Below are 20,369 nucleotides of genomic sequence, written 5' to 3'. Positions count from 1 at the left end.
CCGCCGCGGCCCGGCACGCGCGCACCCCCCGCCACGCGCGCCCTCCTCCCGGCCCCGCCTCGGATGGACCCGGGCCGGGCGGGCCCCGAGCAGACCGGTGGGCGGGATGAGAGGGGCGTCAGGGAGCCTGGCTTGGGGTCAGATAGGAGTTGGATCCAGACTGTGCTGAGACCTCGAGGCCTTAGTGACTTGGCCTCCGAAACCTCAACGTTCCCATCTGTAAAACGGGGACCTACTACGACCTCATGGGGCTATGCACAACTTGGCCAGATGATCACAAAAAGCTGCACTTTACCTCCCTTAGCCTGTATATGGGAAGTACGTGGCTCAAAGTAGCCTTCTATAAATGACTGTCTTCCATAAAAGGCCCCCCAAATACCATTTATTCATCCCACAGATATTTCCTGGGTGCCTGTTATGTACCAGGGAACTGCGCCTCATTTTTCTCAGTGCTGAGATGGAAGTAATAACAGCATCAGCCCCAGAAGCTACTGTAAGGATCAGAGAAATTAGTGTTTGTAACACATTAGCCGGAGCGCAGGGTCTCAGCTTTGTCCTCTCAAATTAAAGACGACCAAATTTCGCGAGGGCTTTATGAGGACACAAGTGGGATGATAACCTGTAAAGGGTTTAGCTCGATAAACTTGGCATGAAATAGGTCTTGTGCAAGTGGTCTCTATCGTGATGACCAGTGTCCCCCCACAACCCACGGAGGCAAGGCACACTCTGCCCCACCTTCAATCAACATGTTTATACCAAGCACCTGCCCCAGGCCCTGCACCGGGGACAGAGGGGCACGTACATCGCCAGAGCTGGAAGGCAGTTTAAAGATCATCTCGCCCAACATCTTGCCTTCACAGATGGAGAAACTAAGGCAAGATGGTGAGGCAGAGCTGGATCTCAATCCAGGCTCCCGCTGCTGGGCCCCTTGCTCCTTCCGCTACACCCTCTGCCTCTCTGGTGTCTCCCCACGGAACCTGCCCCCAGATCATTTATTTTGTCCAGGAAACACACTGCCGTTCATGCGGGGACTGCGGTGGGCAGCTCCAGGGGCATCGGCCTGCTTGGGCCAATAGTCTCCTGTGCTCAATACTGCTGGAGGTGGAACCAGGATCCCTGGAGGCCAGGAGCCGCCCTGCCACAAAGACATGCGCACGCACACACACACACACACACACACACACACACGCTCACTCTCTCATTCTGGGTTCATCGTGGCCTCATGGAGACTACTTACCATGCTTGTTCTTTTTCTGCTCCTCCTCTAGTCCGGGCACACCAGGGATCCCCAGGAACGTGTTGTGTGAGTTTCCATACCACACCAGCAGCTCCTGGTCAGGAGGGATCATCTACAGGGAAGAGAGCAGGATGGGGTTAGGGAGACAGCGGTCCCAGGTGTGAGACTCAGGGTGTCTGCACATCCCCCCTCCCCGCTCCCCCTGCCCCGGAGCCAGGAGGCAGCTGTCCTCTGCCTGCCATGGAGATGTGGATCCAGTGTCAGCCCCGAGAAAGCCACCGTAGGCGTCCCCAGCGAGCTGCACAAACATAGACGTCCGGGGGATGCTCCGTCTGGCCCTCCGCTTCCCTCTCCCAGCCCAGGCCTTCTCGCCATCCCTGTCCTGGCTCCGCCGCGGGGAACACAGCTGCCACCCAGCCGCGTAAGAGCTCCCGAACTGGCAGCAACAGAACGAAGCCTTGTAGCAAGCAGAAGTTCCGGAAGAAGGTAGGCCAGAAAACTTTTCGTTTCTTACTGAGGGGAACCAGAGTCAGCCAGCCCTCAGGTCTGCAGGGCTGAGGCAGGCGTGCCCCAGGAGCGTGGGCTGCGGGGCACCCTAGGGGACTTGGTTACATCTTGTCTGAAAATGTTCTGGCAACACCTCTCATCCAAAGCGCCCACAAGGCAGCACCACATCACACGTGCTTCTGTCCCTGTCACTGTCTCTGCGGGACTCCTTGCACACTGCAAATGCTAGAAAAGAAGCATTCCGATTGAGAAACACCCTCACCTCAGGAAATACTGGGGCACACGGACCTAAAATCCATTTCTATGGGAGAGAACTTCACAAATGATGACAGGGCCACTCCCCGGGGCGGGGGTGGGGGGGCGGGGACCTGCCCCAGGGAAGGGGTGAAGGCCCTGGACAGTTCAGGGAGGCTGTGGAAGGCCTGACGTGGCACTAACCATAAACCCCACACTCCGGAGGAAAGGGGGGACATCCCAAGGGGCCCGCCAGGCCTTTGGCGACAGCCAGTTAGCCCCTCCCAATCGGGGAATCTTCAGGCCCCGGCAACTAAGACAGATGAGAGAGATGGGGCGCCTGGCTTTCTCGGTCAGTGGAGCACGCCACTCTTGATCTCGGGGTTGTGAATTCGAGTCCCACGTTGGGTGTAGAGATTACTTAACAATAAAATCTTAAAAGGGGTGCCTGGGTGACTCAGTCGGTTGGGTGAGTGTCCAACTCTTGATTTTAGTCGTGGGATCAGGCTGTGCATCGGGCTATGTGCTTAGGGTGGAGCCTGCTTGGGATCCTTTCTCTCTCTCCCTCTGTCCCTCTCCCCTGCTCGTGCTCTCCCAAATAAAAAAAAATAATAAAATAAAATAAAATCTTAGAGAGAGCGAGAGAGAGACAAAGGAAAGAGGAGATGCGCCCCACCCTCCCAAGCCTGCACCCCCCGAGCTGACTTTGGCATTCAGCCCGTGGGTCACTCTCTGACCTTCCCAGAGAAAGCTGGACACCCCCAGGCAGCAAGTGGTTTGTTCGCCTCACGGGTCGTCTACCATCTGAACGGAGTTGCAGCACCAAAGGTCACACGGAAACCATCTGGGGGTATCTGGAATCACGCAAGGATAGGAGCCCCCTCCTCGGGCTCCCTGGTTGCAGAGAAGGCCCCGCCCCTTCTGTGGGGCTCTGGCCTGCAGACCCCCACCACAGGCGGAACCCTTCTGGCCACCACTGCTTCCTTCCCCCGGTCAGAGCTAGGACAACCCTCAGACCAGCCAGCTCTGCTCGATCTGAAAGGAGAGGAGTGGGAGAGGGCAAGTGTGTGAGGGGCCTCGTCACTGCGTCCTCCTAAGACTCAGCCCGGGGTCCCCGGGTCCCTTCCCAACAGCTCCCCCTCCCCGCCCCCACCCATGGGGCATCACGTCGAGCCCTCAGGGTCAGTGAGTGACCAGAAACCAAGCAGAGGATGCCAGGGTTTGAATATGGAAAGTGCAGCCCCCGAACCCCAGGAAAATTAGGTGGTGCCTCAAAGAAAGCAGGCAGACTAGAACTTGGCACCACAGGGACAGTCCTCAAGGTCATTCACAGTCATGGCCGCTGTCCCAGAAGTCAGTGGGATAGCGGTGGAGGCCCTGCTGGAAAGGGGTCAGAGAAGACAGAGGTTTTGTGAGTCTCCCTAGAAAAGAGGAGGTTGGAACTAGAACAATTGAAGATCAGTTCATTGTCAGAAGGCTGCTCTCTGAGGGAAGGTGTGGATAGGCCCTCCGCCATCTGGTCCCTGTGTGACCCTAGGCCAGCCCTTGGCCTCTCTAAGCTTGTCTCCTCAAATGAGGGGGTGGGGGAACATGAGCCCTGAGGTCCCCCAACTCTAACACTCCGATCGCAAGTCATCTCCGACACCGTCCTGACTCCTAGCTTCCGTTTCCAGAATCATGGTTCCAAAGCAACAGGCTCCCCGTCAGACTGTCCCAACAGGAGACACTCCCGCAGAGGGTTCTGACTCAGGACCTGAAGTCACGCTGTCAGGGGCCACCTGGGCTCCCTAGCTGCCGAGCCTGTGACCTCGGGCAGCTTGCCTTCCGTCGCCGGGCCTCAGTTTCCTCGACTGTAAAACAGGGACAGCACCATTGCTCTGGTCTCACGGGGTCAGGGCTCCGCGGAGCCCCGCACATAAACCTTGGCGAGGTGGACGGACACAGGAGCGCTTGTTATAATTTTCCCCAAGCCCACCAGCCTCTCAGGAAGCTGGCAGCGCTCCGTGGAGCATCAGGTCCCCCAGTGGTCCCCACAGAGCCTGCAGTGTGGCTCCGGCCGCTGGCACAGTGAAAGCCCAGGATGACTGGTGGCTTTGCCTTCGGTGACCCGACAAGAGCACAGGCTGGGGCCGCGTGCGCCAAGCACGGGAGCCCGAGATCGGGCCAGTGCTTCCGGCTTGGCTGGGGCAGGGGCACCCCCAGGGAGGGCAGTGATGTGCATGGGAAGTTCAGCAAGCCCCCGGCGGATGTTGCCCTGATCTTTGCCTCTACCTCCAGACTCTCAGTGTAGGAATCAAGTATCTAAGTCAACACCAGCCTTCTCCTTGTAATAGACAATAGCAATTGTTATTAAATCTAAAACGAACACGACAACCACAATGGTGAGGAACCAGAAGCCAAGAACATCTGGGACTGCACAGATTCTGAGTATTATTATTCAAAATGGTTGTTTGGAGGGGCACCTGGGCGACTCAGTCGGTTGAGCATCGGGCTTTGGCTCAGGTCATGATCTCACAGTCTGTGGGTTCGAGCCCCGTGTCGGGTTCTGAGCTGATAGCTCGGAGCCTGGAGCCTGCTTCGGATTCTGTGTCTGCCTCTCTCTCTGCCCCTCCCTGGCCTGTATTCTGTCTCTCAAAAATAAATAAACATTTAAAAATTATTTTAAAAATGGTTGTTTGGAATATTATTTAAAAAAATTTTTTTGAAGTTTATTTATTTACTTTGAGAGTGAGCACAAGGAGGGGAGGAGCAGGGAGAAGGAGAGACAGAAGCCCAAGCAGGCTCCACGCCATCAGCGCACAGCCCCACGCGGGGCTTGAACTCACGAACCGTGAAATCACAACCTGAGCCGAGATCAGGAGTCAGACACTTAACCGACGGAGCCACCCAGGTGCCCCAGGAATATTATTTTTTAAATAAGAGCTTCAATATCGACTTTTGATATAGAGTGACGCGTGTATTTACCGACACATTTTTTAAACGTCCGAAAATTAATTTTACTAGTTGATTTCAGAAATTGAAACCACGATGCAGACACATTGACCAAAACGTGTCAACACATAAGGGGGGGTATATAACGACAAGTAACTCTCCCTCCCATCCTGGATGCCCAGCCACCGTCACCAGTTTTCTACGCTTCTTTCCACAGAAGGGTTTGTCATTTTGAGACGATTAAAACATGCTGACTTAAGGTTCGTGAGGAGCAGAGTGAATTCTGCTTTCTAGATGAGATAGCGGATTTTTAGAAAAGCAATGAACAAATATTACTTTCAAGCTATACACACACACACACACACACACACACACACACATATATACACATATACATACATACATAAAAGAAAGAAAATCTCTGAAGAAGAATCTACTGGAATTGGGAACGACACTGCTCGCCAGATCTGGAGAAGCCACCAGCACTGGGGAAGGTCAGAAGTGGAGCCTCTAGGATCTTTCCCGAGCTCTGGGAAGCCAGCGGCAGCCCCTGACCTGGACATCTGGTCCCCGCTTGCTCACTGGTACCCCTCATGCAATAACCCCAGAGACGGAGACAAGGAGACCCTCAGACCGGACCTGTAGCCTCCTCCCTGAGATCCTGGCACCATTGTCCACAGACTCCCAGGGTCCCGGCAGCTGACCGCCTGAGAGCAAAGAACAGCCACGGTGCCCATCAGGCCTTCCAGATCCTTCCGTGGTGTCTTATGGCCAACACTCTGGCGTGGCCCTGGCAGGACTCTCCACTGGAGCCCGGAGAACCAGAATCAGCTATTTATTCACTTTTCTGGACATTAGGCGCTGGCTCAGGACACACAATAAAGCAAATAATTCCCAAAGAAACCGAGTCGCGTACCATAAAATCTACGTTGCCAAGACTTGGGGGGAATATCGGGGCCTGAGTCTTTCCTTGACAAATTACATAATCGCTCCACTCATGCTCTTAATTTTTATTTTATTTTATTTTAGAGAGAGAGTGCGCAAGTAGAGGAGAGGGGCAGAGAGAAAAAGAATCTTAAGCAGACTCCGCGCTTAGTGCAGAGCCTGACACGGGGCTCAATTCCATGACCCTGGGACCGTGACCTGAGCCCAAATCAAGAGCGGGACGCTCAACCGACTGAGCCACCCAGGCGCCCCTCTCAACTTGTGCTTCGTAACCTTCCCTGTCAGCCCAGAAGTTTTGTTCTGCCCCATTTCTGAATTTTTATTATAAGTGGAAACCGACCGGTTTGGGGTTGTTTTCCTAATAAAAATTTATGTCGCACTATTGAACATGCTCCCAGGAGGCTCTGAGGCCCTCCCTCCCTTTCCCCGGGCGGCGCAAAAGCCCTCGTCTAGAAGGATCTCCGTGTCATCTGGACGAATATCAATTTCCATCGTGCCACAGATGTCCTGACGCACCAATTAATAGAGTTCCAACAAATACATATTGGCCAGGGAGGCCCCATGACATGGTGACCAACAGCTTTGCCCTGGGCGGGGGGGGGGGGGGGGGTCAGACAGGCCTAGATTCAAATCACAGCTCACCAACCTCCTGCGATCTCCTTGAACTTTAGTTTTATGATCATTAAAATGGGGACAGTGAGCGGCGCCTGGGTGGCTCAGTCAGTGGATCATCCATCCGACTCTTGGTTTCGGTTCAGGTCACGATCTTACAGTTTCGTGGGTTCGAGCCCCGCGTCAGACTCTGCGCTGGCAGTCCGGAGCCTGCTTGGGATTCTCTGTCTCCCTCTCTGTCTGCCCCGCCCCTGCTCGTACTGTCACTGTCTCTCTCGGAATACATAAATAAACCTTAAAAAAAAAAAAAATAAGACGGGGACAGGGGACAGTGATAGTATCTCACAGAGCTGAAACGTCTCGATTCGTAAAAAGTTGCTCAGACCTTAGATCCAGGCCCCCATCACCTGCAGCAAGACTTACTTGTTCATCACTGAGTGGTCACTTGCTATGTGCTCGGCGCTTTCTAGAAATGTCATTTTAGGCACCTGACGTTCCAGTAAATGCTTCTGTGGCCAAATCGACGAGGAGAATGGCCCAGGAATAGCAGCCAGATGCCAAACCCGCCTGGGGGTTCTCCACCGACTGGCTGGCCTTGAAACCCCAGCTCCATTTGGAGGGCTATTATTTTGCATTTGTGGGAATTTCGAGGGCAGCCGCCGTGTATGCTGTTTATTGCAGAAAGATGTTCCTTCCCGTTTTGGGGGGCAAGTAATGGGTTCCCGTTACGGAAAATAAACAGCAGCTCTGAGTTGACAGAAAGATTAAGACAATGGATCATGGCCAAGGCCCAGCTCCTCGGCCGACTCACACACACGCACAGAACAAATGGCCCACGTATTCCAGAAGCTTCGGGGAGTGGCCCGGGGGAGCAGCAATTTCTTCTGGTGGAGCCTAGAAGGGCCAGGGAGCGCTGGCCTCCACCCTGAGGCACGGTGGGTGGTCACCCCCGTCCAGACCTGCGGTGTGCAGGTCCCATAAGGGGAATCTCACGTTGCCACACAATGGTTTGAGAAGACTGCCATCACGAGGAAGGTGTCCAGCTTCATTTATTAAAAGTAAAATGAGGGGCGTCTGGGTGGCTCAGTGGGTCGAGGGTCCGACTTCGGCTCAGGTCATGATCTCACGGTTCGTGGGTTCAAGCCCCGCGTCGGGCTCTGTACTGACAGTTCAGAGCCTGGCACCTGCTTCAGATTCTGTGTCTCCCTCTTTTTCTTTGCCCCTCCCCTGCTTCTACGCTCATGTGCTCTCTCGCTCTCAAAAATAAACATTTTTTTTAAGTTTAAATGAAAGTAAAGTGACATTTTGTGTTTCCTTGTCCCTCACCCAAACAGTCCCCTCTGTAGGCTTGCCAACCCTGGGCAAGCATTAACGGCAAATCAGCTGGTGTTTAGCTCACGGTATCATATGTGATACGATTTCCTTCCCCTTATCCTTTTCTCTCACCTTAAATCCTGATGAAATGCAGGGTTTTATTTTTTTTAATCTTATAAATTCAGATTCCTCCCTGGAGATACCCTTCAGCCACTGTGCCCTCTGACTCGGAATTTCTGTAGAAATTTCTATTGATGTTTCCTGACTCTGGTGAGCCTTGGGCTGGGACGCCCACACCGGGAGATGAGACTGAGAGGCCCCCGAGTCTGTCCCAGCCGGGAGTCCTTTGGCCCGAATCGTGTGAACGTTCCTATTTTCTCTCATGCGCACGCGCGTGTGCACCTGTGCTCGTGTTATGTGTGTGCACGCGAGGAACACGAAGGGTGTGCGTCCCCGGTCTCTTCTGTAGCGGGATGGCCGGGACTGGGTGCGCAAGGAGGAGGATGTGCGAGTGAGGCTGGGAGGGTGGGAGGGGTGAAGATGCAGGGGTGCTCTCTGCTGGCGGTGAGGCTCAGCCACACCCGAGGCCAATTTGAGGCCAGCCGGTGGCGGGGGGAGGGGGTCCTTGTTCCCACAGAGTGGTGGCCCAGCCACATGGTCACAGCGGCCACCTCTGTCCTGGGCCTTAGGCCACCTTCAGCCCTACCTTCACGCAGCCCCATGCTGCTCCCCCTCACTTGAACCCCAGTCCAGAAACTGCACCTCGCTTCACCCTCCTGGTCCCCCTCCACTTCCTGGCCTCCCCACCAGGGCCCACCCTTCAGCTGGGACCCACTCCCCGGCCACACCAGTACCCAGGCAAAGACCATCCTGCTGTCATCTCTGGGAGATTTCCTGGAGCCTGGTGACGGAGGGACAACTGGACCCCGGTTCCAGAAGCTGCTAGGCCCCAGTGCCCCTCAGGCCTTAGAAAGACTTGGGGCTCCGAATCCCGGGGAGAAAATGGACTACAGGGAAATCATTCTCCTTCAGACTCCTCCAAAACTCAACCAAGCCCAGCCCCACCCTAAGGGACACTGCCCCCTTCCACTAGCGGAGTGGAAGAATGAGGTCCAAACAAGTGTGGGGGGAACATCCCCCTGCTGTACCCCCCCCCCACACACACACACAGCCCTTACCACCAATCTGCCATGGGGAAGGAAGACAGCTTGTTCCACTCCGGGGCCAGATGGTAAGCAAATTTCCCACCAAGGGACACTGTCCAAGGAGGGTCCCGACAGCATGGCCATCATGGCGGCCACCAGTTGGCTTGCTTTGCGCCGTCAGCCCCTCCCCATACACCGTCAGCTTTTCTGCCTCTGCCCAAGCGTTTCCCTATTGGGAACACCTCCTTTTCCCATCCTCCCGAACCTTCCCGTGACCTGGGCCCGGCTTAGCTACCCCCAACCACGGGATGTGATATTTACGTGTCTGCTCTCTCTCCCTTTCTCTCGCCTCCAAGAAGTTCCACTCCACACGGGCATTCGCACTAACATTGCCCCCGCAAGGCTCGGTAAGAGCTCCTGAGTCCGTCTGCCACCAAGTGAGACCCAGCTTCCTCCTCGTGGAATCCTCCCTCGTGGATTAAATAAATGCACAAGGATTATAAACGAGGATGCAGACACAGAGCCTAGGAGAAGCCTTACACAGCAAGGGATCAATACGTGATAGCTGAGACCAGAGTCGTGATCCACATGTCATGAGCATCCCACGCGAGCAGGACAAGGAGCTAAAATGCCGCAGACACAGTGCCCTCCCTCCCATCCAGATGTTTTCCCCAGGCTGCCTTCCCGCGTCTTGCTCTCTGTATCTCTTGGCTTCTGGACCCCAGGACACCCTAAGCAGCTATCCAAGGACCTCACCGCTGAGGTGCTCGTGACATCCACAAGGGCATCGAGTCAAAAGCTCTGTCCTTTCTGATCCACAGCAGGAAACCTGCCACGAAGTTCGTGCTCCCAGGGACCGCGATGCGTGGGCCCCGGTCGGTCGTACAGCCTGAGCAGGGCCAGCGGGGCCCGAAGGCAACACCCTTCCATCCCCTGCGGTTCCCGGGACGGACGCGGCTGCCTGCACACCTTCTCCCGGCCGCCCCACGCTTCCTTACACAACAGGACACACGCTCACCTCAATGGCCTTGTAGAAGATGCTGGTGCCAATCTGGACGACCTCCAGGTTCTGCTCCTGCTCGTTACGCGCACACTTGATATAGGTCATCCAGCTCCGGTGGTCCTCCTGGCTGGCATCGATGAAATAGCGCACTGTGCCGTCCTCGTTGAACACCTGCCCGCAGGGAAACGAGGGACGGAGTGAGGCAGGCTGTGTCGCAGGCGCCACCTGTGGCCGGGCCCAGGCCCGGCAGATCCACACACACACACACTCTCTCTCCCCGTGCTCGCAACAGCCCCAGGAAGGGGAAGCAGCTCTCATCTCAGTCTTCCAGCTGAGAAAAGGGAGGCTCGGAGCAGCGCAGTGACTTTCCGGAGGCCAGGCAGCTAGAAGTGACCAACAGGGAGTCGGTCTCCCGGGCCCCACGGCCCCTGCTGCCATGGGCTCCCCATCTCCAGAGGAGAAGGGTCTCCAGGGATCACTGACTGGACAAAGTGGTATCCAGCTAACCCCCTGGGGATGCAGAGGTGCTCCTCAAAGCAGCGCAGAGCACTGGCCAGGACCTCAGAGGGGGGGACACGGGAGCCTGGAGAGGGAAGACTGGCTCACGGTGACACCCTGGCCTGGCCTAACCCCCCTTGTGGGACCTACCAAGAATAGTCAGAGACCAAGCTGGACCCCAGCTTGCTAACCTAGCAACAAATGGGACCGGTAACTACTGGCCCAGGCCTCCAGGGAGGGAGGAGGTGAGGTCAGGAGAGGCGTCTGGACCATCGCCCTGTTCCCTTCCTCCTGCTCCTGTGACCGCAAGCAAGATGTGTCATATTGGGCTCCTCCAGGGACGGTGAGGTGGGGGCTGGGGGGTGGATCCATGGAGGGAGGGGGAATGAGATCAGGGAGAGGGTGCTCCGAACCCCGGCAGCTGCTGCGGGCCGGAGCCCCAGGAAGCGGAAGTGTTTGGGGGAGGCTTTGTCCTCCCTGGCGGAGGAGAGAAGGGTCAGAGGGCCTGGGATGAATGGAAGCTTCTCTGGGCTTCAGTTTCCTTCTGTAAAATGGGAATAATAATTCATTGGGCTGCTGAGATAGTCTGGTGGAATGTGGGCCCCTGACCTGGAAAGCTGACTCAACACCAGTTTGTCCCCGATCATTTCCAGTTGTCATCGTTCTGCCTGGGCCGAGAAGCCCATTCCTAGGAAGAACCCACAGCTCCTGTGGTTCTCCATGCTGGCCACCCTCACACCCAGGCCGGGTGGCTCTGAGGGGTTTTCCTTGCAGCTTCCTCCGGGTTCCCTTCCCAGCAGTCGGCAAAACCCTGGGCAAGCATCGGCCTCTCCTGCTCTCTCTCAGTGCCCTCCTCTGCGAGTTGGGGCCAACAACAGTCCCAAGGGTGGGCCGGGGGGAGGAGGGTCAGATTTTCCAAACAATGGCCTTCCCGAGAGCAGTTTGGGGAGGCTCCTTCAGGCATCCAGGTGCAGGATCGGGCTTCAGGGAGCGCTGGGGCGCCAGGGACCAAGCGGCGTCTGCCTGACTCCAGGATCCCGCCCGAGCCCCTCTCCCCCCGCTGGAACCCACCTCCCACATGAGGTTGTTGTTCTTGCAGATGTCCACATGCTCCGGGGCGATGACGCGGCCGGTGAAGGGGCCCATCTCGGTGCCGGCCTTGATCCACGTCTTGGAGAAGATGCCGAGGCCCTCGCCGGGGATGGAACTCTGCGCGATGATCACCTCCGCCGGCAGCACCAGGCTGGACAGCTTCTGCACCTCTGTGACCGCCGCCCGGGGCAGGGGGACCCGGTCAGAGCCTGAGGCAGGGGATGGCCGGCTCTTCCCCACCAGGGACCCAGGCCCGTCCTGCCTGGCCCGACCAACCCCAGGCCCGCCCTGGAATGACTCTGCAGAAGTCACTGGGGTGTGTGTGCGCCAGGAGGAGTGGAGGGCGCAGGGTGGAGTCTCCTCCCTTGCAACCGGGGGACCCTCCGTACCTTCCAAAGCAAGAGATGCTTTGGGGCTCATTTCTAGGGACGCTTTTCTTTCCTTCTTTCTCTTTCTTTCTTTCTTTCTTTCTTTCTTTCTTTCTTGTCTCTCCACTAATTCTCAAAGCATCCACAACCTCCCTGCTCTCCACCCTGGAAGAGTTCAAGAACTACCGTGCCCGTCGCAGCGCGCGGGTTTACAAATGGGTAAACTGAGGCCAGCTCCCAGGAGGAGGCGGTGGCCAAGACGAGACCGCCCTTCGGCCCCGGCACTCAGCGCTCCCTGCGCCTCCCCGCACGGAATCTAGGGCAGCGTGGAAGGACCCCGGAGGCGGCCAGGGGCTCTCACGCTTTTCGGGGTGCGGAAGGCCCCGCACCTCGGGGCGGACTGGCGACAGCGCTGGAAAGAGACCGCAGGCTGCGGGAGGCGGCGGAAGGTGCAAAGAAACTCGGGCTGCGGCGGGCCGCCTCCGGCGCGCTGCGTGTGACCCGGGGTCCGCCTGCGTCCCCCTCCGCGCCGGGGATCCGGGGCGCCAGAAAGGGCGGCGCCCGGATCCAGGCGAGCCCTGAAGTCGCCCCTCTGGGCGGGAAAGAGCCGGGAGGCCCCCAGCCCCCCGCGGAGGGGTCCCCCCGGCCGGGCCCGGCAGCCGGAGTGGGGGCGGCCAGGCGCACAGGGGCGTTTTCCATGTCTTACAAGGTTCCCCTCTAAGCTACCTGGGAAAATAGCCGGCGAGCGGGCCGGCTGAAAGGGGGGGTTAAACGGTGTCCATTGCGGCGCGGCCGGCAATTTGTCACGCTGTTAAAGTGATAGCATTCATTCGGCTCCATTCGAAAGAAATTGCTAATTCTAAATTCATTAGCCCGGGAAGAATGCTGTAGCAGTAAATTGTAGCTCAATGCGGAGGGGACTTGTTTAAAAGGGGCCGAGGAATTCCCCTTACAAAGAGGGGGGATTAGGTGGTTGACATAGCGTGAATGGAAGTGGAATTAGTCTGCACGGTAAATTAAGAGAGGAACAGAAATCGTCACGGGGGAAGAGAGGGCGACGCGCAGAGATGCCAGCGTCGGGGAAAGATATTGTTTGCAGGTTGATGAATGAGGAGTAAGACCTTGAGACATCTTAAAGAAAAGAAACTTTTCTCGCTCTCTCTCTCTCTCCCTCGCTCCCTCCGCGGCTTTCTCTCCCGACCCGCCCGCCCCCCGCCCCCTCCCCAGCCCCCCCCCTTCCCTTTTAAAGTTCTCGGTTTAAGTGGGAACTTTCGCGGGTCAAGCCCAAGTTAACTAAATGAATTTTAAACCCCTTCTTTTTGAGTCAACTGCTATTACACGCCTAGTAAGGCTTTAAATGCCGGGAACCCGCCGGCTCAAAGGGGCGAGGGGCGGGCAGGGGTGGGGGGGGGAGAGCCTGGGGGCGCCGGGCCCCGCAGCCTCGACGCGGCTGCTTCCCGCCCCGCCCCGCCCGGGCCTCGCCGCTCGCGCCCCGATTCGGCGGCTTCCGGGAAACTGAGGCCCACGGAGCACCTGCAGCGCCCAGGCTGGCGCGAGCGGCCGCGACGCCCCAGGTCCCGGCCGCGCCCCGGGCGTCGCCAGGCAGGGGAACCCGGGGCCGCCGGGAGGCGGGGACGCGACTGGCCTCGACGGCGCGACTCACCGCCGGAGAAAGACTGCGCCAGGACCTCGGCGGTGAAGGCCGTCTTGGGGCTGGCGTGGTGGCTCTTGTCCTCGAAGAGCTGCTCGCCCAGCACGTTGCGCCAGCGGCCGTACAGGAAGCTGTGCAGGATGTCGGAGGTGATGACCTCGGCCAGCGCCAGCCCCGGCGCCTTCAGCCCGGTCTTGAGCACCAGGGCCTCCGCCGGGAGCACGGAGCCCATCATGGGCGGCCCGGGGCTCGCCGGCGCCGGGGACGGACGGCCGGGCCGACGCGGGGATGCGGCGGGTGAGAGGGGAGCGGAGGAGCGAGAGAGGAGGGCTGTGCTGGAGGAGGAGAAGGAAGAGGAGCAGGGGGAGGACGAGGACGAGGAGGAGGAGGAGGAGGAGGAGGGGGAGGACGCAGGAGGGAGCGGGAGGCGAGGCGGGCTGCGAGGAAAGTGAACGAGGGGGAGCGAGGCGGAGAGGGAGAGGAATCAGCAGAGGTGGCAGAGGCTGCGCGGAGGGCCGGAGAGACGGGGGTGGAGGCGGAGGTGGGTGCGGGGGGTGCGGGGTGGGTGGGAGGCGGGTGGCTGCCGAGAAACGGCGGCGAGGGGCTCTCGGACGCGCGCTCGCCTCTCGCACACCCGGCCCGGACGGTCTTCCCCTTGGCAAAATCTCAGCGCCTTTATAGGAGCCGCAGTGACCCTCCTAATTGGTTATTAATGACCCCCTGACGTCGGACAGACTTGTTGTACCCGGCCGGGCGCGAGGAGCCCTCGCCGCGAGAGCTCAAGGGGCGGGGGCGCGCAGGCCGCTCCGAATTGTCCCTCTTCGCTCCTCCCGCCCCTCCCCGGCCCTTCCTCTCTCGCCCCCCCCCCTCCCCTCCTCTTCCTCCTCCTCTCCCCGTGGGAAGCGCGGGGCTGGGAGGGAGGCTCAGCCCGCGGCGAGGAGAGGAGGGGACGGAGCAGGGGAGGGGGCGCGGAGAGGCTCGCCCGGATTCCGGGGACCGGACTGGGCCGGAGGGGACGCCTGGCCTCGGGCCCCGCCGGCCCCGCGCTCACCCACTTGTCCCAGGCCGGCTCTGCGCTGCTCCTCCCGGCCCGGCCGGCCCGGCGCTCCCCTCCCCTCCCCTCCCCTCCCCTCCGCTCCCAGGCCCTCCCGGCCCGGCCCGGCCCGGGCTCTCCGGAGCTCCGGGCCCCAGGCCGCAGGCCGCGCTGATCCCCCGCTGCAGACGGCGCTGCTGGAGCCCGGCGCTTCGCTTCAAACGGGCCGCTCCTCCCGCCCCGCTCGCCGCTCGCCGCTCGCGGCCGAGTGTGAAACTCTTCCCCGCGCGGAACGGGCTGCGCGGCGGGGCTGCGGCCAACGCTGGGGCCGCCCTGCCCGAAACGGCGTCGTGGGCGACCGGTTCCCGCCTCTCGGGGGGCTAGGGACGGAAATCCCCGCTAGCGGCGCGTGGTCCAGAATAGGCTTTTCTGATGAACACCGGGGGAGGGGGTGCTGAGAGGGGTCCCCGGACAGTGAGTGGGAGCAGCCGGGCTCCAAAGCGAACGTTCTCCGAAACCGCTGGCAGCCCCAGGAGAGACTGCGGTGCGCGCGGGGCTTGAGGCTCCGGCCTCCCAGCTTCCCCGCTCGGCTGCCACCGAGGGAGGCTCGCAGCCTTCGGCACTCCTTCCTTCCGGCCTCCTAGTTCTCGTTCTTTCCCTTCTGGCCTCCCTCTTCTCTCCCTTCCTCCCGCCCCCATTCCACCAGGGTGCTTTCGGCGCTGAGGTTCCCAGGCACCCGCAGCGCCAGCACGGTGTCTCTCGGCCTCTTTCCGGAGACGAGGAGCTGCTGAGCCTCGGACGAGGCCACGGCTTCCTGCAGGCTCCGCCGACTTCTGGGGTTAGCCTCAAGCCCCGACCCCAGCCCTAGACGCGGGAGGGGCATCATAGGGACACCTCCTTCCCTCCCTGCAATTTCAGGTTCCGTTAAGGGAGCCGAGTTTTCTGGGGGCATGGTTTGGGCTCACGGATTAGCTGGAGGAAGGGGACTCTCCAGGCTTCCTCCGCAACACGGGGGACTTGCACGGAAGGTCGGAGGCCTGGCCTTCCCGTTCGGAGGTCACTGCCCTCCCCACCCCTTGGCAAAGAACTCCTTCCACCGTGGGGTCGTGGCCTTTGCTAGGCCATCCTCGCACCTGACCGCCGTGGACCCCCGGCCTCCGCCTGCCCAGTGCGGGCCAGTGGTCCCCCGTATCCCGGTGTCCGCATCGGCGCTTGGGCTAAAGAAGGTGGCAACCGCAGGCCTTCAGACCCAGGGCCCGGGTGCGCCTGGAGGCTGATGCCCAGAGGAGGCTGCACCGGGCAGAAGGCGCCACCGTCGGGCCTGGCGCCAGCAGAGGGCAGCGCTGCAGAGGAGCAAGCGCAGCTCGCGGGTGAGGTCCCGGAACCTCGAGTCCCTTGCAGATGCCGCCGGAGGGCCACGCCGGCTCAGGCTTGAACCGGGGGTTCCGTGGGAGGGGGCCGACGGCGTCCGAGCCTGGGTGCCCTCACTCACGCCTGGACCTTAGCTTCTGGGAGGACGTGGTAGAGGGGGAAACGCGCCCGGGCGTAGGAGACCACGTCGGAGAGCGCCACCGGGAGATGAAAGGAGGCTGAGGGCTTCTGTACGTCCTTGGGACCGCCTTTCTGTCTGGGCCTCAGTGTCCCTGTCTGCACAACGGCTTAAGCTGGACTTTGCGAACCGAGGTTCCTTCCCACCTGGCCCCATTCTGGGTCAGATCGCTTTCCTCTGAAAGCCCGGAGGATTTTTGCCAATTCCCGGGCCACACACCCCCCCCCCCCCCCCCGGAGAAAAGCCCTCGCTCGGGTCTGTGCGTACCTCCAACCACGGGCGCAGCATTTGGGACCTGGACCCCAGCTCCGGGTCCGAAGGTGAAAGGACTGAGGGTTCGGACCGCGCCTAGGGAGCCCCATTCCTTTCCCCAGGACCCGAAAACCCGGGGAGCGGTGCTGGGGACGGGGATGGCGCGGAAGCAGCGCCCGGGGCTGCCTTCCAGCTCGTGCGCCCGCCGGCCCCGCGCGCGCCTCCGCCGTGCGCTCTCAAATTTTGTGCTTCTGGTCCAGCCCCGGACCCGCCTGAACCGCGCGCCCCAGGGAAAGGGCAGGGCCCATTGGAGTCGGGGCGCAAGGCCGCGCCCCGAAATGCGAGGGAAGAAAGACATTGCACGTTCCGGAGTTTCTCCGCGGATGAGCCGCGTGGTTTTTCGCGGGGCCCAGGCGAGGAGTGTGTCGGCGCCGCAGCCCCCTACCCTACCCTGGCCCGGCCCGAGCTCGCAGGCGCCGCCCTCCTCCCGCCTGCGGGCCGCTGTTCCGAGATCTCTTTAATATTCATGGGCGTTAATAGAGAGGCCCCCAGTATATCGGTCCATTGTGGGCGGCTCGTAGGGCTTGAATAGGCCCCGGCCCTCTTTCTTCGGCGCAGCTTCCCGAGGGGCCGGGCCAGGAGTGAATGGCCCCGCTTCCCGCCCCGCGCCTCCTCCCCCTCGCGGGGAGAACATCTTTATCCCCGCCGCCGCCGCCGCCGTCGCCGCCGTCGTCGCCCCGGCCCCCATTCACACTCCCGGGCTCCGGGCGGAACGAATCAATCGGCCGCGGCTCTTCGGAGGTCATCCGCGTGGCCTGGGCTCCCCCTTCTCCCGGAGCCCACGGGAGTGGACAGAGGGATCGGCGGCAGGCCGACGGACCCACGGACTGAGGGACACTTGGGTGGGGGGGGGGTGGAGGGAGCAAGGGCAGGGGAGCCCCGCGAGGGGTGGCCGGCCCGGCGCCGGTGAAGAGGGACCCAGGGTCCCGCGGCCGCCCGAGACCGGCTCGTATCTACCTGTTGCCCCGCACAGAGCGGAGCGTGGAGAGAACGGGGCCCACGGCCCAAGTCCCTCTCGAGGCACCGGCGCGCGCCCCTCGGGGCCCGGCGGCAGCACCCCCCGAGACCCGGGACTCGGGGTGGGGGGCGGCCTAGGGCTCCCCCCCTCCCCCCGGCCCCGCGGCCCGGCCCGCAGGGCGCTTTCGTTCTCGCCTCTGCGCCCCTGCTCAGCCCGGGGGCGCCCCGGTCCAGACTGCGCGCTTCGGCGGGGCGTTCCGAGGGGAGCCGGGTGCCCGGCTCCCGCGCCCTCACTCACCCGCCCCGACTCGGGTGCAGGGGGGGCGCGAGTCGGCCAGGCGGGGCCGAGCGCCCGGGTCCCCGCCCCTCCCGCCCCGCGGGCCCTCCGAGGCGCAGAAAGGAGTCCATTGTCCGCCGGGAAATACATTTTTGGGGGCCGAGTGAAAGCCCGTCTTTCTTTTGAACTTTAGAAGAAAGTCTTCTGCCCTCGCCCCTCGGAGGGAGAGATTTGTCTCCCCTCCCGGGGGCCCCCGCGCGCCTCCTCCTCCCGAAACATCTGCCGGGGGAAAATCCACCCTGGAGGGCAGATCGCGCTCGCTCTAAGCCCCGCGAACTCATTAAAAAGATATTAGCGGCGGGGGCAGGTCCCGCGCAGGTATCGATCGGCCGGAATGAGCCCGAGGAAGAAAAGGCGAAGAATGCGGTCGCGCCGCGTCCCGACCCCCTACCCGGGTCCCCCGGCCCCCTGCGCCCCAGCCCCGCGGCGGCGGCGGCGGCGGGGCCCCCCGAGCGGCCCGCGCGGCCGGCTGCCTCGCGACGCGGCTCGCCCCCCTCCCCCCCTCCCGGGCTCCCCTGCCTCCCCGTGCCGGGCGCCCCCACCCCTCCGCGCCCGCACGCGGGGTCCCGGCTCCTCCCGCCGCTCCCCTCCACCGCGCTCCCCCCGCCCGCGCCGCCCTCCTTCTCCGGCGCGCTCTCCTCTTTCGCCAGCTCCGGCCCCCTCGCCGGCTTCTCACACCCTCTCGGCCTCCTCCTCCCATTTCTCTCCCGTGCCGAGTCTCAGTCTTTCGGGTCCCAGTCCCGCCGTGGCCCAGGGAAATTCCTTCCTCTCGTGGGGCCCGCGGGTCCCCCGGCCCCCGTTCCCGCGGGACGGTCCAGGGCTCCAGCGCCCCCGCCGACGCCTCCGAAGGCCCGACGGGCTGCGAGGTGGGGGTGGCGGCGCGGGCCCGTAGAAACGGTTTTGATGGACGTGACTCGGGCCTGGCCTGCCCGGGGCTGCCGGGCGGAGCGGCGGCCGCAGCGCCTTGAATAGGGACGGCGCCCCCGCCCCCCTCAATCTAATTAGCCTCCCGGGCCGGGGAGAGACAAAGGCGCGCCCCGGGGCGCCCAAGTCGAGCGCGTCTGAGCGGAGTCGGCGGCGTCCCGGACGCCAGGTGACCGGCACGCGAGTCTCGCTGGGCGCCGAGGGCAGGGACCCCCCCCCCCTTCCTTGCGCCTTCCAGAACCCTCCGCCCCCAACGCCCGCGCCCGGGCTCCCAGCCCCGAGGATGCCAGCGCCCAAGTCCGAGTGACAATCGTGACAATCGGCGCAGCTGGACCCAGGGGAGCTACAACTCCAGGAGAGGCACGGCGGGCGGGTGTTGGACACAGGCTTATGGAGGGAGGCGGCGCGGGACGGAGACGGAGGGAGACTGAGGCCAAGAGAGGCCGAGATGGAAGGATCCAGATGAAGGTTAAAGTCTGCGACGTGGAGACACAGGGACAGGTAGAGATGAGAGGAGGTCGAGCAGGGATTCCCAAAGTGCCTGCGGCTTTTGAGAGCTAGAGAGATGGCCCAGAAGCAGGAAGAGGGAGGACTGGGGAGGCTAGGGACAGAGACATGGGGCGGGGTGTGTGTGGGAGGATGGGGGGGGAGGGGCGGTGGGAAGCAGGCTGGCAGGATGGAGAGAGAAGGAGGCTGGCTGGGGAAGGTGGGTGTCTCCAGGCCCTCTGGCATGGCCCTTCAACTCTGATGGCTTTCCCCCTCCTGTGGGTCCTGGGACAGCCCGAAAGAACTACCCGGACCCCACACCATCTTCCTTTCCAGAGACCCTGCCCCCGTGGCACCCAGCCTGCCTGGCCTTCCTCCATTTCTCGGCTGCCTGCCTCCCAGCTCTTGCATACACCTGCTGCTGTCCGCCTGGGATGCCCCCGGAGCAGAGGGGGTTGGGGCAGAGAATTATCCCCTTGGCTGCCATCCACACTGTATCTGGCCTCACGGAGATCCCGAAGGCTCTGGTCATTCTTTAGCCCAAGAAACATTTATTGAGTGGCCACCGTGTGCCTGGCTCTATGCAAAGCCTTGGAGCACCCACGTGACCAGGGCAGCCGCAGTCCTTGCTTTCTCAGACCAGCTTCCAAGGCTGGGTGGGGTGGGGGGCCACCGTGGTGGGGCTGGACGCGGTGGCGGCCTCTTTTAGGCCAGTCTGGTGGCCCCGATGCCTCTGTCCAAGTGGCTTGGATCTCATCTGTAAAGTGGGAACAATAACCCTGCCCGTGTCGTAAGGCCTGATGGGCCCAGTGAGTGAGCTCACGAGGAAGAGATGCCTGCGGCCGTCATTCCTCACGACGGCTTCCAAAGACCACGCAACCTGTGGGTCCTCTGGGACCATCTGGATATGCCCTGAGGACCCGAGGATGTGAGTCCAATCCTGGCTCCAGCAGGTACTGGTCTGGAGCCCAGGCACCAATTCCCCCTCTCTGAGCCTCAGTTTCTTCATCTGTGAAATGGGGATAATGATAGAACCTCCGGCGGGAGGGCTGTCCTGCCGAATAAAAGACATAATGCATGGAAAGGTCATAGGATCGAAAATGTGCTCCATATACAGAAAATATTAGCAACCTCATTACACTTAAAAGTAACACGTGGCCACGCTTGGAAATGTGGGAAATATGAAAGCGCTGGGTGGGTACCAACTACGGCCAAAGGGACACCGAAAAGCAAA

At 61.2% G+C, this 20,369-nt stretch overlaps 1 protein-coding gene across 1 annotated transcript in view; it reads right to left on the bottom strand.

Moving 5' to 3' along the window:
* The window catches only part of PRDM12 (PR/SET domain 12), a 14,359-nt gene extending 587 nt beyond the window's left edge, over positions 1-13,772 (bottom strand). The window contains exons 1-4 of the mRNA XM_049631734.1: positions 13,550-13,772; positions 11,498-11,688; positions 9,944-10,099; positions 1,238-1,349 (exon numbers count right to left, since the gene is read on the bottom strand). Of these exons, the coding sequence (XP_049487691.1) occupies positions 1,238-1,349; positions 9,944-10,099; positions 11,498-11,688; positions 13,550-13,772 (682 nt within the window). The remainder of the gene's footprint in view (positions 1-1,237; positions 1,350-9,943; positions 10,100-11,497; positions 11,689-13,549) is intronic.
* Positions 13,773-20,369: the final 6,597 nt, after the last annotated feature.

The sequence above is a fragment of the Panthera uncia genome, chromosome D4 (assembly GCF_023721935.1).
Source record: "Panthera uncia isolate 11264 chromosome D4, Puncia_PCG_1.0, whole genome shotgun sequence".
NCBI classification, from domain to species: Eukaryota; Metazoa; Chordata; class Mammalia; order Carnivora; family Felidae; genus Panthera; species Panthera uncia.
This window is presented reverse-complemented; position numbering and strand designations above follow the sequence as displayed.